Source organism: Seriola aureovittata, chromosome 1 (genome assembly GCF_021018895.1).
Source record: "Seriola aureovittata isolate HTS-2021-v1 ecotype China chromosome 1, ASM2101889v1, whole genome shotgun sequence".
NCBI classification, from domain to species: domain Eukaryota; kingdom Metazoa; phylum Chordata; class Actinopteri; order Carangiformes; family Carangidae; genus Seriola; species Seriola aureovittata.
In genome coordinates, this window is record NC_079364.1 from 14,283,300 (window position 1) to 14,300,983 (window position 17,684).

General features: G+C 39.6%; 1 protein-coding gene across 12 annotated transcripts in view; it reads left to right on the plus strand.

Annotated features, from left to right (window-relative positions):
- The window catches only part of plekha7b (pleckstrin homology domain containing, family A member 7b), a 100,773-nt gene that overhangs the window by 40,724 nt on the left and 42,365 nt on the right, over positions 1 to 17,684 (plus strand). For 4 of the 12 annotated variants that reach the window (XM_056363590.1, XM_056364167.1, XM_056363994.1 and 1 more), the window contains 10 exons: positions 199 to 299; positions 4,450 to 4,628; positions 6,202 to 6,630; positions 6,886 to 7,426; positions 10,680 to 10,763; positions 11,239 to 11,373; positions 12,264 to 12,332; positions 15,472 to 15,543; positions 16,728 to 16,808; positions 16,956 to 17,105. In XM_056363590.1, the coding sequence (XP_056219565.1) occupies positions 199 to 299; positions 4,450 to 4,628; positions 6,202 to 6,630; positions 6,886 to 7,426; positions 10,680 to 10,763; positions 11,239 to 11,373; positions 12,264 to 12,332; positions 15,472 to 15,543; positions 16,728 to 16,808; positions 16,956 to 17,105 (1,841 nt within the window). Of the gene's footprint in view, positions 1 to 198; positions 300 to 1,288; positions 2,408 to 4,449; positions 4,629 to 6,201; positions 6,631 to 6,885; positions 7,427 to 10,679; positions 10,764 to 11,238; positions 11,374 to 12,263; positions 12,333 to 15,471; positions 15,544 to 16,727; positions 16,809 to 16,955; positions 17,106 to 17,684 lie in introns of those variants that run through there. The other 8 variants (XM_056363659.1, XM_056363744.1, XM_056364395.1 and 5 more) reach the window with 8 other exon arrangements.

The following is a 17,684-nucleotide window of genomic DNA, read 5'->3' on the forward strand; positions in this document are numbered from 1 at the left end:
ACAAGAGTCACCCATGAATTATGCCTTACTGATCTCCCTGCTGTTCATAAATCTGCAGTCACTTGTAAACATCATAAAAAAATCTTGGCAGAATTAGAGATTGTTGTTTTGGGCGCCCGTAACAATATTCTATGTGTGTGTGTGTGTGTGTGTGTGTGTGTGTGTGTGTATGTGTCTGTGTGTGTCCTTGCTTCACAGACAGCCGAGAGGAGACAGTACTCGGTAGCATCCCTCTCCCCAGTTATGTCATCGCACCAGTTGAGCCTGATGACCACATAAACCGCAAATATGCTTTCAAGGTAACACTAAAGTGGCACTGAATCACATTTATGAAAGACACAATCATGTCCATGTGTAGCGAGCAAATCTTGTTCACTATTTACAGTGTTTCTAGGAATGTTTATTGCTACATCACTGTTGGATAGCAATCCTCACATACTGCCCCCTCCCCAAATGTGGTCTCTGTAATACAGGAAGGCTGGCTGGGTACTCGTGTACTTGAGTACCAAAGAAAATGTGTCTGTAGCATCAAAAACTGTCAAAAGTCTTCTTCACTTATTGTTTTATCAAATATTTAAAAAAGAAAAAAAAACAACAACAAATTCTTAAAGTAAGTTAGGGAAAAAGTATTGCTTTGTCATCCCTACTGAAACGAGTACTGTTTTACACTCTCACTTACAATTTCAACCTATGTTAACATTTTTGTGCAAGAGAGATTTTGCATTCAACTCAGGTTTTAAATTCTATGAAGATTTCTTCCTGAAGCAGAGTTTTGCAGATTCTGGTGGAAATTTTGACCCTCTGGTCCCTGACCTTTATTAAAGCAAACCCAACAGTGCGTGTGACAGTGGATGGCTACAGTACAACCCTTTATGTATTCTAGTCACACTTCTAAAAGACACGATCTGCTCATATTAGCATATGTATTTCAAGTAAGGTAGACTTATGCATGGTCTGACTTCAACTTTTGTGAGCAGGGGCAGAAACAAATGTTTCACTGTGTTTCAGTTCCTCAGCCACTGTGCTGGAGAGGCTGCAGCAGTGCAGTCTGTAATATGGTGTGCACAGTGCAACAACTTTGTTCTTTCACAGAAATTTGAATGACACATAACTTCTTTATTATATCACAACAGCCAGACACTATGTGGTAATAGTGTCATTTTTACTTGAAAGTGTGCAGCAGAACTTCTCCTTGCATGCGCCAAAGTCTTTTTTTTTCTTCTTTTCCTTCTGTGAATTCTGCCAGAGGACAGCAAAGGGATTCATGTCTTTTTCTTAGAGCAAGAGGGTTAACAATATCCAGCTCCTCCTTTGTGAAAACACAGAGCTTGTTGCAAATAACAATAGTGCCTGAATGTTTGATGCATCACTGCAGCTTCAGGGCATTCTGTTGCAATCCTTACAGCTCCTTTGTACTTGGGCTTTTTGTTCTTGGATTCTGTTTGTATGGATGTGAATATGAATGCGTGTGCTTGTGTGGTATGTATCGCCTGTGCTTTAAAGATCATATTACATACAATGGAATTTGTATGATAATAGTTCTGCGGGGAATATTAATTATACATTCAGCCTATTCACCGTCTCCTCCCACTGCCTGCCAGGGAATATATGTAAGGTTAGGTGAAATGAGCCTGGGCTCTGCTGTACCACCCGGTATTTAAGAGATCCTTATTTCTTCCCTCCCTCTCCCTGAGCCATCATGCATTAAACAGCAGGAGATTTCATTACATGCATCCGAGGTGCTTTGGAAATTTTCAGTTACTGCTAAGTAAGCATGACAACTGCTCAGTAGATGTCTGCTGTTGTTCAACAATGGGATGTTCCAGACTATTAGAGCCACTGACATGTACAGTGAATTTCAGACTACAGCTTGTGTTGGCCCGAAGTAATGAGTTGAAATAATTGACTACAGATAGTGAAAACCAAATTCAGAAGCATCAGTTGAGTAGAGAAGATATTAGATGCCACATTAGGTTGTATAAGTCAGTACAGTTCCTCTCTGAAATATTTACACTTATTATTAAGCTTTGTATTTTAATTTGTTTTACCTTCCTTTAAGCATTGCAGGCTGTACTGTGATGCAACAATGATGTGTCCGATTTTAAAGTGTCAAAACACTTACTGTGTGATGCAGCTGTACTGTATGATGTTACTCACACTCGCTTCTGTGACGTCTCCCAAAGGACCACAGACATTTCTGTTCTTTCTTATTGAGTCAGCACTGATCTGCTGTAACTTCCTGTTGTTTTCTGTTCTCTTATTTTTGCTCATCTCACTGTGTTTCTCTCATTCCCTGTTGGTCAATTGCCTCCCATTGTGACCTGGTGTGTGTGCGCGGGCGGAGTGAGTACTGTTCTCTGCGGGCGGCCATCCTGAATCACACAGACTTCCTGTCTTGCATGAATAGGTATTTGATTTCACTTTAGCCTCATCAGTGGACCGCCATTCTCAGCTCATTTTGTTTCATATCATGCTACTAGCTGCTGAATACACATTACTATAAATGTGCATCAAAGCCCTATCATGTACAGACATGACTACAGCAACACTCATCCATGGACAATGCCAGAGTGTGTGGGAGTGCCGTTAGTTTTAGTAAACAATTTGGATGTGAATGTTTAAAAAAAAAAAAAGGACAAAGCTTCTGTTACTGACACTCACCTCTTCTACATGTATAGTAAGTACACTGTGAGTGAGTATTAAGACAGTAACACTTTTGTTACTTGTTACTGCTGTTTTGCACTGTACTCCAGCAAATTAGATTTTCAATCAAAAAAATAAAATTGTTCTCATTCAGAGCAGAAATGATAATACTCTTATTCATAGTTACCAAAAGAAAACAGTCTCTCCCTGCACTGTTCACCCAGTGTGGATATAAACGTTGTCAAATCAAAGGTGGGCGTCTGCACTTTAACCTCAAAGTCATAATTTCAGTTCAAATCCAATGTGCTGGACTACAGAGCAAGAAAAAGAAAACGTGTGAAATATCCAGATGTTTAGTACGTTAGCCAAATGCTAATTTTATGAATGTGGTCAACTGGGAGAGCATGACAATCATATTGCCGGTTGATCTTTCTCATAGACGCACATCCTCAGTGGCTCTGGTATTTGTCTTGTCGAGCTGTGTATCACTTATCACCTTGTTATCATCATGGGAGAGGTGGGACAACAGCGTCACAGCCATTATTTTCATATTTTCATTGCATTTCTTCAGATGTTTGCTAACATCAGCAATTTGCCCCCTGCTGCTGTACATATATTAATTTGTATATTGTTTTGCAACTGAAGATACAATATAATCCGTTAGCTTGTTTCTCCGCATCTGTTCTGAAGCAGGTTCTTTTTTAAATTGACTTCACAGTGTTTGGCTTAGAACTTGTCTAAAAGTTGAAGAATTTTCAGTAGAATGACTGTATTCACTTTATACTCAAAATAGATAAATCATGGTGGTTAATAGGAAGGTATTTTGAGCTAGTGAAGTGCTCATAGCGACTGCAACATGCTATGACAGTTTATGAACATAAAAAAAAGAGGGGAGCAGGATTATATCTTTGTAGTTACTGAGAGAACCTTTTTCTGTTATTGTGGATAGGTTTTTGTTTTTTTTTTTGCAGATTTTACTTGTACTGTATTCAGTGAAGATCACACTGTTTCCATGGTATACACTATATAATGCAGTTGGTCCTTTTTAGTGGGTGTCAGCAGTTATTCGTGAATTTTGTTATGGTGGAGTTACAACAATTAATGTGAAATAACTAGCATTTTACATAAATATGTTGATGCTTGCACTTTTTTTTTACTATATATTGGGTAGATCAGTGCGACATATTTAGCAGATGACTGTGGTATAGCTGGTTGTCTGCATCGGAAGTGGATGGGGTTCGGTGAAGTTTGGAGGATTTGGTGGCCACACTGTACAATCAAGCTTTTGAGACAGATTTATACCGTCACATAGAAATGACAAGCAAGATAATATTTATAATGTGTAGTGTGTGTGTGTGTGTGTGTGTGTGTGTGTGTGTGTGTGTGTGTGTGTGTGTGTGTGTGTGTGTGTGTGTGTGTGTGTATCCTGCCTAAAGTGGTGACAGGTAATTGACTTTCCTTTGCTGCTGTATGGCTATTTCCTGAGTCGCTGTCTAATTTCTGTGTGCTAAAGAGGCTGTACAGAGTTTTTTTTTTTAATAAATGTAACCTGGGTAATGCTTTTTTCCTTGCCAGAAACAACACAATGTTCACATTGTTTTTACTTCAGCGCTTTGCTCCCTCCCTACTCTTTTTTTTTTCAGTAAAATGTCGCTGTGAACTGACTGAGCTGACAGCTGTCAGTCTCAGTACACAAGGCAGCAAAGGTTTTCACTCATCGGCCTCACTGGCAGGTTTTTCTTAGGTATAGAAGTTCTCATATCTATCCTCTGTCTCTCTCCCTCTCGCTCTCCCTCTCTCTGATAGGCGAGCCACACAGGAATGCGCTCCTACATTTACAATAAGAACTCTGTGATTGGCTCACAGGCAGAACACTGCGGGATGCGGACATATTTCTTCAGTGCGGACACACAGGAGGACATGAATGGCTGGATCCGGGCCATGAACCAGGCTGCGCTAATGCAGCAGAGTCACACTATAAAGAGGTTGGTCTTGCTCTACCGAGTAGGATTCTCTTCCCTCATTGGTTGGGCATCCACTAGTATCAACATCTTTCTTTCCATAAAGCACAGCAGTCTCTGTCAGCTGGATATGTCTTGAGATGATATTATGAAGGGAACCTGGGCATCATAGTATTCAACCAAATAGTTATTTTTAATCATCGTGTGTTATTTCGTCTACAGTGTTAGACTGCAGTGTTGAACTGACCACTGCTTTAATGCTGCTTTCATAACTATAATTTGCTCCTTTTTCCTGCCTTCATGGGCTTTGTTTTAACAGCAGTCTTCCACAGCAGGTGCAACTCTGTCCGTCTGTTCTAGGGCACAAAGATGTCTGCAGTGTGTGTGTGTGTGTGTGTGTGTGTGTGTGTGTGTGTGTGTGTGTGTGTGTACTGCATCTGGGTCTGGTATAAATGAGGCTCATTGCAACCATTGCCAGCTGAGCACAAGCCTCACATAAGAGATGTGCTAATGCAGATTGTCTTTCTACAGCAGTAATCACAATGTAGAGCTGTCCGCAGAATGTTTTGGAAAATATTCACAATCAATGGCAGAAATAGTCTGCAATACAGTCTGATACTCTGTGACAATTGTATCTGTGTTAAATGTATTACAAACTGCATCTAGACGTGTTGGATTAGCTGGATGCATCATTTATCCGGTGGTCGGAACAGTTCAAATGTCTGTGCAATAATGCCACTTAGAGGCCAACGTAAGTAATTACTCCTGAAATGTTTATTTTGAAAAGCACTCAGTGTCCTACATGAAAATCCTAGTTTGGTCCCTTGAAATGAAACATTAATTATATGAAATGCTTTGCACTAATGAAGGTATAATAAATGATAACACTAAACTCACTTATTCAATCATCCAAAGCACGTCTTTTATTACTGCTCCTATCTTCATATTCTACCTCAGGAGTTACTTTCCCAAGAAATAAGCAACTTTTAAGTGTATTCAGTTTGTAAAATTAAAAGTAAACTGTTTGAGTACCATACTACCCAAAGCTATTTAATGAAGACAAAACAACTGTCAATTCTCCCTGGGGATTCTCTCTTTATGGATTCTCCAGCAAAACCTCTAAAAAGTGCAGATGTAAACTTACTGAATAACTCCCTATGGTCTCTGATCTTTCCTGAGTGAAACTCAGTAATGGATCTGACCGTATGTAAAAGTGTCTCTGCAAATGAATTGGGAAATTACCTTCAGGATCATGAAGGTTAATTTTTGTGGCCACTGTGCTTTTTTTATCCACCTCTTAATGCTTTAAACAAGGGATTCATTTTTCAAGAATAGAGCTGCTATTCACCATAATATACAATGAACAGGAAAAATTAGATAATGAATAAACAAGTGTATGAATGTAGCCATTTATAACAGTTGTAAGGTGAAGTACTGTTCTACTTCGAGACATACTCTGTAACTTGGGATATGTTGTATGTAGAAATGTTTTTCAATTAAATAAACTTGATAAATATAGTGAAAAACACACCTACAGTTCAAACAGAATATAATAATTGGTGTTAATATTAAATCATCCCCTCTCACTTTTTTTCAGAGAGGTGGAGAAGGCGGAGAAGGCTGCACAGCAAGCAGTTCCACAGACCAACCATGTCCACATCAACCAGAACTCATCTCAGTCAGAAAGCCTTCATAGGACAGACAGAGAGGAACCTCACGATAACGGTATCAGACTGGCTCATGGAGATGAGGTGAGGTATGGATTAGAGGTCCAAGGGAGGCCCAGCCAATCAGCCACAGAGGAAAGAGCAGAGAGACTCTCTCCAAACTCTGTCAATGGTGCCGCCCACAAGAACGAACAGCAAACTGTAATCCAAGTGACTCTGCCGCCGGAACAAAATGGAAATCTTGTCTATCAGAGGGGCTTTGTTTCGCAGGCAGGCACTGAGAAACATGTGCAGAGGAAGAATACACTGGCTCAGGTGGAGCAGTGGGTCAAAGTTCAAAAAGGGGATCCAATCAAGAGGTCAGTTTGACGTCACACAGCCAGTTTGAATCGACCAACATTTCTCTCTAACAGCAGCATGAACAATGATGAAAATAAAAACTTTGAGTAAATGCTTCCCTCTAGTGGCTTTTATGAGTACATGAATATTTCAGTGGCTCAGTGTCTTATTTAATTTTATTTTATTTTATGTAGAAAAAGAATTGTAATTGGGAACAGATAATATCCAAATCTTTATATAAAAGTAAAATTCTTCCATGTGTTTCTCTGTCTCAGTGCTCCCTCTGCTGAGTACAACCTCCCCCGGCGGACTCCTCCCTTAAAGCCCAAAGCCAGCACAGTGGATGCCACCTATCAGTCGTTGCCAAAGTCTCCACGTCTCCCGCCTGACAGCAATTCTCCTCCAGCAACATGCAACCTGCCCAGTGACTACAAGTATGCTCATGACCGGCTCAGCCACTTCCGCATGTCCACTGATGAGCGAATGGCCACCAAGGAGGGAATGGTGTGGCAGCTGTATGAGTGGCAGCAGCGGCAGCAGTTCCGTCACGGCAGCCCCACCGCTCCTGTGTACTCTGGGCCTAACTTCACAGACTCTTCATCTTTACGAGTTACGGTGGAGATGCCACGCTCCATCTCTGTCCCCCCGTCTCCGTGTGAAGTCCCACCGTCTGTCCCCTCCTCATTCAAACCCCTGTCCCCTCGCAGGCCACACACTCCTTCAGACAGACGCACAGTCAGGCCCCTGGATGAAGTGTTAACCGGGGACAGCACAAGATCCAGCTCACCAAGCCATATCTGTGCCCATCTTTCACAGGTAGGGCAGCTACTGAGGGTAGAGAGGCATCTCTGACTTACTTCTCATAAATCTTCTCCAGACAATTTAGACAACAGTTTACTTAAACATTGTATTATAAAATATAAAACAACATTTACTTTTTTCCCCAATCAAACTTTGAGATAGAAAGTATTAAATGTAGTTCTAAATACTTTTCAAAGTACTCAAATATTGTGGAATATAGCATCTTAAGTGTTGCATTCATAGAATAATATTAACGAATAATTTTATATCAGTGCCTTTGATATTTCATTTCAACTTCAGATGTTAATGACATTCTAATCATTATGTACTACAGCCAAGATTAGCAAACATGCAGCCTGGTCTAGGAATAAGTTATTCATGTAGAGCAAAAAGTCAGTATTACTCATTATAAAACTAAAAAAATGAAAATATTGGTGTAGTGGTGCACTTGATCTGAAGTTATTTTTAAGAAGACGATAAAGGCTGATGCTGGTCTTATTTTATATTTTTATCAGTATTCACAAATACCATGAAAAAGACAAAACCTCAAAGGAATTTTTCCTTCTAACAAGTGTTGTCCATGTAGCCACATGCTGATTATAGCTTATGCCTCTGCACTATGCTTACCTTACCCTGATGCTAAAGGGTTTGAATGGCTGGTGTCATGGTAACCCCTGGGGCTGAAACAATTACACCATTAATCAATTAGTCAATCAACAGATTTTTTTCAAGAAAAAATTCAGTTTCTTCTTGGTTTTATAGCTGTATAAATGAAATATCTTTGCGTTTTGGACTGTTGGTTGGACAAAACAAACAATGTGAATATGCCCCATTTGGCTCTGGGAAATTGTGATGGCCTTTTTTAATCAATATCTGACTTTCTATAGGCAAAAAGATTCATTGATTAGTCAAGAAAATATTTGGTAGATTAATTAATAATGAAAATAATCATTAGTTGCCACTTTAGTTAACACATCTGTAGTGTGTCTTGGAACAGGAAGTGATTCACAAGGGGCAGCAGTAGGTGTGTTCCCAGTGAGGTATCACGCTGCTATTACACTCATAGAAAGACTTGTTGTGTTGAATTACCTCATAGGTTCCAGTTAAGTTATGGTTAGGTGTACTTTATTGTCCAGTGGAGCGTGCCTAAGATCAGTGATTACAGTAATAAATCCAGGTATGATAAGAAATAGTGATAGTGGACAATAGTTCTTCTAATTAAACCAGATATAAACAAAAGAATAAAAACCCAGATATGACAGGTATTGTAACCCTATTTGTTATCATGAATAAGTTCTTGTACCTGTTCAATCTACAATTTGGCATCCTGAACTGTTGGCCTGAGGGCAGTATCTCAAATTCTGGGTTCAGGATGTGTGTTGGCTCATTCTGAATCTTCTGAGCCTCCCTGAGCACAGATTTCTTGTATAAGGACTGAAGAAAATTATGTTCTTTTTTCCCTATGATCTTCATGGCCATCTGGACGAGACGTGGGAGCTTGGGCTTTCACTGTTCTGCCAGGTTACCATACCAGACTTGTATGCCATATCGAATCACAAGCTGTTGAATTGTTAGATAAAAGGGAAACAAAAGTTTGCTGTTTAATCGGTAGAATCGGAGCCTTCTCAAGAAGTACATCCTCTGTTGTTTACAAAGGACACATAAATTGTTTTAATGAAGTCCCACCGTCAGAGTCCCATAATTCTGCACACGATAAACGTGTATAGATAATGTTTAGATGATAGATGAAAGTCCCACCCTTCATTTATGTACTCATACTCAGTCATTGGTGCTTCAGCACTATAATACTGGCACACAGTAAATGTCAGTAGTTTGTCATTGGCTTGGGATTTAAGTAAAACTTGTTGATTCACATGTAGTGAGCCCACTGACAAAGATCTCATTCTCACAGTAGCTTTGGGTAGTGGGTGTGAGGTATCAACTGACATTTGATGATTTGAAGGATGTCGTGAGCTCACAAGGACACCATGGGAAGACTAGTAATGAGGAGCATGAGAAGCATCTGACTTCTCAGCGCACACACTTTGATGCTCATGTGAATCATTTGCAGATTCACACAGTCCACACCCAGGCCTTATCCACAGGTGGTGTGAGCATGTGTGAGTAAAAGCCCGCTACTCTGCTGTTCCCCAAACCACTGCAGCGTTCAGACAGCACCACCGCCGCCACTGGAGACGCAGCAAGGGGACGTCCTGTCATCCACACCCTGTGCTGTCTCCCCACCACACCCTCCACATGTGAAAAGATCTCCCTCCAAACCATCACCACATTTGCCAGCACGCACAAGCCTCATAAACCAGCCCGTTAGCCTTACACAAGTAAACAAAGTGTCGCAGATGCTGTTTCCTCCATCATTCACCCATCAGTGGCAGGACACTAATTATAACCATAAAACAGAGCGATGCACAATTATGGAAAAGCCTTTTGAAGAACATACATTTTTTAACAAAGGGAGCCACAGTGACTATGCAAGATGATCCAAAGAAGTGATGTTTATGGGAACTAAATTTAGTCGGCAATGAACTTAGTTTTGGTGCACCCAGCATCTTTGAGGCTGATGGTGCTCTCTGGCTGGAGCGTGCTTGAGAAATAGCAATCTGTATACCTCTGTGGAATATCATTAAAAAGTATGTTTTATTAGCAGCTAATCCAATTTGCCCAGGGCTCCTCAGCACCCTATAAACATCTCTACTGTATCTCAACCATCAGCCGCGGTCTCTTTCTTCTGATCTCGCATTTAAATAAAAAACCTATTATACAGCAAAAAAAATAGTGGCATGGGAATCTCAAAGGGAATGGCTTACAGTGCTTCTCTTGCTGGTAGCAAACAAATGTTATTTTAAGAAAGCAGGTTTAGTATAATTTATGTGTAGTTAATTAAATCTCTTGTTGTTTGTGTCCTTTTAAGGTTCTGTAGTGGGCCTGGTTTTCACTAATTCTGTGTGTTAAGCAAAAACGTCAAATTTTCCAAGCCCTGTAGCCTCTAAAACTCAGGGCACACCTTGTTTCGAATAAGATTAGGAGTGATGAAAGGGAGAAAAGGATAGATGAAAAAATAAATCTGCTGTGTAGTCAAATTTGTTTGCAGACTTGGAGGCAATGATTTAACTTTGATTCAGTGTGATGGAGTGGTCTATCTCTCACTTTAACACTCTGTTGAAGATTATTTAGTGAATTAGACATTCTGTTTGATTTGACTCTATAAGATCTGTAATAACAAGTTGATGAATGTGTTGTTTGTCCACAGACATCCCAAATGGAGAGACGGTCGATGCCAGCCATGGGCTACATCACACATACCGTCAGTGCACCTAGCTTACATGGCAAAACGGTATGATCCTCTTTATTACATGCACTACATGACTTGGTTTCATTATTAAAGATGTGTATTAACATAGTTTTCCAGTAGTCAAGGACAGCCAATCCAGGTATGAACAGGTATAACTATAAGGCTCATCATGGTGACAGTATCCAGATGTAGAATCTAGAGCTGACTGCGCTGTTTTTTTTAACCACTATAAAGCTTGTTTGATTTTTATACCATTTGTTCTAGTGTTATCAGTTCTGATAACCCTTGTCTTCAGACCATCACTTATAGCACAATAGATCATATCTCCACAGAGCAGCTCTAGCTTTGTGTTATTAGGACGTTAATAGAAGCAGAAGTGTACTGGCCTCTCTGCCACTTGGCTCTCTCAGATACTTTAACTCAGCCACTGTACTACCCAGATGGTTCTCAAATACTTTCTCTCATCCCTCTGCACTTTCATTGGCCTGCGGCCCTTAAAACCCGGGCTTGGCTACAGCCAGAGGAGCTGACTCTGCTCCTCATTCAGCTTCGGAGGCACCAGGCCAAGATGGCTGGTGTGCATAGCCCCAGCTATGCGTTCGCTCACCTGCAGCACCACCAGCACAACGGCCTTCTAGGCTCCGGCATGCAGGTCAGGGGCCCTTGCACCTCCCTAACCTCTTCTACAGCACACTGCAACCCCTGCCAGTGTATTGTGGTCCCCATCACCCCAGCCAATCCCATACATTACTTCCCTGTCATTCATTCAAGACTGCAATCTGTTGATAATGCTTGGTTGTCTTTTTAATTCAACCATTTTGGCATGGGCTTTATTGCACTTCAGATTGTCTAGACTGCCTTGTATCGATACATTAGTGTCTTTATAGTAAGTGTTCCTCATCCACCTTGTTCAAAACTTGAAAAAGCTATCAGAGGCTTGTTTTATTCTGTTTGTAATAAGTAATATGCCACATTTGAAGCATGTTGCTCGTCGACTGTACCTGCATTTTAAACTTTCACATTTGTATCTACATCTCTGTGTGCTCTGATAAATCTTTTGCATATGGCGTTATCACTCTGAAGCAGCCACCAGGCCACAGTTTCCCTTGTGAGCCTGGTCACAAACAGTGCATTGCTGTAAGACTAGCAGACCACAGTGAAGCTGCAACGGTGCTCAGAAATGACAACCCCACCCAGCTAACATCCAACCATTCTCTGGCCATTCTCTGTGCTTATGATGGAGTGTAAAATCTCGGTTTGACCACACGTCATGCACAAGACCTGCGTTGCTCAGTTGTGTATGAGGTCAAACATGAGACATTAAACCAGTTCAAAAATTTCATGATTACTTAATTACAGTTTGGCTTCACTCACTGTAGATAAAAATACAGAGGTAGAAGTAAACTGTAATTGAGATCACGTTAATTAAAGTCCTGTTAGCAAAGCCTGAACAGCAAATAAAGGCTTTAGGAGTCATCTGGTCACCCATTATCGTTTGCAGCTACATTTCAAATGATTTATCTCTCCACTGCTCATTTAAAGGCTGATGATACTTACATACAACTGAAGAAGGACCTGGAGTATCTAGATCTGAAGGTGGGCCCCAACAAAGTAAATGCCACTTCATCCTTTTCATCCTCTACTTCATCTCCCTTCTCTGGACTGCAATCCTGTTTTCCTGCTGCTACCTCCAACATCTGCCTCCCTGCTCCCCATTTTCTTGTCTTTCCTCTGTTCTGTGCTGTGCTTTCTACTGTCTCCTTATAATGGGATTAACATGTCTTTTAACTGTCTTCTTATCATGTAAATTATACATTTGATGATAAAAAGCCATTTCCATATTAATAAAATCCAAAATCCAACAAATAGTCCAATGTGACATAAATTGCTGGTCTGGCTTCTCACCTGAGTAAAAGTTGTAATGTTCAGTCTGTCACAATGTTTTCTTTTGGATGATACTTTCAGATGCCGTGTGGTAATGCAGTAATGTCACCCCCACACAAGTTGATGTCAAGCTCGTCTTAATGGGAATTGAAGTTTTAACAAGAACATGGCTGAATTTCCGAAACGTTTGAGTCATGTGAACTCCAATTCCTATGTCAGTGTCACAAATAATATAAATTCAAAGGCCTAATGCTGCTGTATTTAATCAATCTGTCACATTTAGCTAGCTGTTGACATATATTCCATTCACACCTGTGCAAAGCATTTGATCCAAATTGATTTGTATGTTTAACACCACAATGCATTTATTAGAAATCCGGGTTGTTATTTTGGAATGGAGGGAGGTCGTCTAGCGATGCACAGTACGTCCTGTAACACCTCTCCATTTCCTTTTTCAAAACAGATCCAAAGTATTGACCCGATGATCGTTTCAGTTCACAATGTGTTTGAAAACTCCACTCCAAGTTTTGGGTACTGTTGGAATGTAAGGATGGTGTGCATACAAAGTGAAACAGATCATTCCACTGCTTCTCAAATGGAATGTGATGCATCCTTGGAAATTATGCAGGATTTTGCACATGAATCCCTTGATCTGATAATTCACTGTGTGATACTCCAACACTGCCATGAGATTTGAGATGATGGAAAAGGAAGTTGTAATGGCAAAGGGATTCCTTGCATGCTCTTAAGCATTTCTGAATGTGCTGTTGAATGTCTCTTTGATATCTTCACTTTGCTTTTGTTTTGCTTGCGAGAGCATAAAAGATGACCCAATGGTGCTCTTTAAGAGAAATAATGTGATTATGATATGACAGTGACAGCTTACATTTTAGGGCTTTAGGGCCTCTATTTTCATCGTGGTAACAGGCAGAAAAGGACAGTGACATGCAGTGGTGTGTTCACACCATAATCTTCGTCTTGAGTACTACAGAAACTTAATAAGGCACCTACATAAAGCTTGCAAACATATGAAAGACAGATTACAAAAAAAGTCGTCACAATTTGTTTAGTTTGACTTGATAGCTGACTTTCAACTTGATACTGTTTTTAATTTATTACTCAATGCCCCGAATATGTGACGCAGGCTTTCTTTTAAAAACCTGTAGTTTCCAAGTTTAAATTAAGATGTCCTGGTGATCACTTAAGTAATTTTCCCAGACTTGACAAAACTCCCTCCAGAACCACAAAAACACTATAAAACTGTTCTCACAGGCTGTGTAGTACTCCATGACTAGCAATTGACTTTGACATGTAAAATAGGTGGAATGGCCCTTTAACTGAGTCTCCCATTTGCTCTGGTCCATACCACTAGGCTGGGTGTGGTGATCCCGATGTGGGTGTCTTATGAATATTCCACCCACACTTTTCATCTTCATGCGTTACTAACTGGGACAGACAACTGGCAGATAAATCCCTGCCCTGTTATCTGGAGAACATCTGGATGGGACGCACAGACTGACACCTTTTTTCTTGTTACACTGTTACCAAAAGAGAAAAAGATCATAAAGTCACATCTAATTACAACAGAAATTATTACATAAAATATAAGGTCCTGTAGCAATATTTCATAATAGTGATAACATTTTAGTGACCAAAAATAAGGCTCAAAGAAGAAAGTGTTAAGCTCACCAAACCTGAACAGATATGTTTTAAGTCCATGTATAATAGGAATATAAAGGCCCTGAATGATAAAGTAAGTAAACAAGAGATCTGTATTTTTGTGTTGTTTTTTTTTTAGATTCAGCACTTGCTGATAGTGTTGAATAACACATGATAATACATTTTCCGCCACTTTCACACCGACACAGACATACTGTAGGAATAGTCAATAACAATTTCAGGAATAGGCCAATAGGGGACACATGTCTTTATTTTTAGCCATGCTAATTGCATAGCTCTAGGGATGGCAACATCGGTCTGTCGGTTGATCCACCACTTTGGTCCAGACTGAAATATCTCACTAACTACTGGATGGATTGCCATGAAATAAGGAGTGTACATTAATACGTGAGAGTATGCATTTATACTGCACTCAGAATAAATTTTAATCACTTTGGTGACCCCCTACATCAAGATCCATTATCATCCTCATCAGGTCAAAATTTTAAAACTTTGGTTTATGATAAAATACCTTTAACACTAATGACATTTCCATCAGTGTCAGCTGTACTTTGTGTTAAGTGCTAATGCACAAATTATGTTAAACCGTGATATCCATAATGTCATGACTGATACATGTTATCTTGTTATTTCCTTTGCCTTCATTGTCACAGCTATTTCTGCCAGCATACATACCTCCTTACCTCACCATCATGAAACTAGAGGCCTTGTTAACTTACAGTTTAACATTTACTCAAGTGACATACTGTACATCAACCTTAAATATTTCCAATGAAAAAAATATGTTTTTGAATCATAAAATCAGCGTTACAATAATCAATCAAAATTTCATATAAAGGACCGGGGTTTTTAGCAGCTAAGAAAGAGCAGCCTTGGGGTTTTTAGGGTTTCCTTGAAGATGCAGAGCCTCTCTCTGCACACAATGTTTTTGCTCAGCTTCTGCACAAAGTTTTTTGTTGTTGTTGTTGTTGTTGTTGTTGCTGTTGTTGTTGTTGTGTGTTTTATTTATTTTTTATTCATTATTTTACCTGGATCCATCCACCTGACTTGTCTAGCAGTCTGACTGTATGTTGAAAATTCATACAGTTGTTATCTGTTAACTGGAAGTATTAAAGTAAAGGTATTGAAAATATTCCATTGGAATACTGATATTAAACATTTTATTTGTGGCTGTTGGGAATTTCAGGTTACTGGACGAGAGAGTTTAAAAAAAGAAAGACCATCCAGGCCTGTGAAAATAGCAGAAAGTGATGCTGATGTAAGTGAATCATTATGGTCTCAGGATTTAAAGCAGTCTGATAAGCACCATGTTTATCCATCTCTTTCTTTTCTTAAGATCTCATTTTCCGACTTCTTGTAATCCACTACAGAGGAGCAGCTGACTTTAGTCTGACTTTACTGTGTCTTTTAGTGTGTGTTTTAGTGTGTGCTTTAGTGTGTGTGCTTTAGTGTGTGTGTGGGTGTGTGTGTGTGTGTGTGTGTTCTTAAGTTGTGGTAAACAGAGGCTGCGGAGGGAAGGGAACGTATGTACATTGCAAAACTGTGGGGACATCCATCCACACTGCACAGTGAGGGCCTGAAAGTATCGACCACAGCTTTTATTTTCCTCCCCGCAATTTAAAGAGAAAAATACATGTAATGGGAGTTTTAGATGTTGAGCTGTTAAATTTTTCAGTTTGATTTGCCCGATCCTGCTTTTCTCATTCTTTGTTTTCTGCTGAATAGAGGTAAATAAGATGGATGTCCTGGCTTTTCATCATTAGCATTGTTCCATTTTAACAATTTATAAGAAATTGCCAGTAAATTTGTCTGAACAATGAATATTTCATGCAATTAAAAACAACAATATACAGCAGCAAAATAAAAACAGCTTAATTATTAATTGAACAGAATGATAAATAGATCTGAGAAAAAGATACACTGTGTGAGAAAGACTGTGAAGTAGGCAGTCTTATGTTGTTTTCATAAACACATAACCCATTTCTGGGAAAACAAATCTGTCACTCTCAATAAACAGGGTTTTCTCCAAAAGTGAATTTGAAAATATGGATTTTTGATTATGATTACTTATAATGGGTATTACTAGATCTCACCCCCAAACTAGACAGTATAGAGCCTTTTGATATTTCTCACTGCGCTGATGAGAGGAATTCCTCCGGGCTTTTCACATAGATGAGCCTTATTGACATATTTACAGACAGCGTAGACTACAGTAGACGATCAATTCATCTTATCTGGCTGCAGTTGAACAAAGACAAGAATGGAAACAGCCGACCTCTGCTGTAAACAGACTTTCTGCAATTCCCTGCTCTTCTGTTGCATAAACTCTACACTCTGTGGTATTATTATTGGTAAACAGAGAGTACTGAGAAGGAGAGGTAGATGTAGTTTTTATCCTTTGTTTTCCTGTAATTTCATTATTTCAATATGTTTTTCCTTTAGGTGAAATTAAGCCGATTGTGTGAACAAGACAAGATTCTCCAGGAGCTAGAGGCCAGGATACGCACTTTGAAGGAGGACAAGGTTTTAATTCTATACATATATAAAACAGCCTTTTTCCTTCTGTATATACAATATTTACTTGTGTGTTTGTCAGCCTGTTTTGGTGTATTCATGTGGTCCATTAATGCGTTGGTTGTGTTTGACGGTATTTTTCATCTCCCTATCTAGGATAAGCTAGAGTCTGTGCTGGATGTTTCCCACCAGCAGATGGAGCAGTACAGGGATCAGCCGGCCCATGCTGAGAAGATTGCCTATCAGCAGAAATTACTACAAGAAGATGTGGTGCACATCAGGGCTGAAATATCCCAAGCCTCCACAGTAAGATGCCAGCTGCACTCGCAAGTTGATTATGCTTGAAATTAAAAACATATATTATATATTCAATGTGGCTCCCCCAACATTCTTCATTTAGTTTTGGCAGGTAAGGTCCTCTGATTCAAACTACTTAGATTGTCTTCTCTACTAAGTATACACTACCTCTTGCATTATGTTTTTATTGGTTGGACTGCCTCAGTGTCAGCATTATGTTCGCTACTATTTTTGGTTTTTCCCTTTTGATGGTTTCTGCAACTGGCCTGCTGTTTCAGGTTGAGTGTGACATTACCATAATGAGTGCTCGGGGATAAACCTAAGACTCCAGAGAAACTTATGAGTAAATTTCTCCAGTCAAGTTCATTGATATTCAGAATATTCAGTGTTAAAACCAAAAGATAACTTTCAATAGAACATTTACAAAGAAACCACAAGAAACAGTCAACAGTAAATATGAGTATTTTTGGCTCTCGCTGTCGAAGACATATTGGTTGTATTCGTTTTATCTGCGGTTCATGTCTCAATGGACACGGTAAGTATGACACAGTAAAACTGACTGAACAATGGAAACAACTGATCATATTC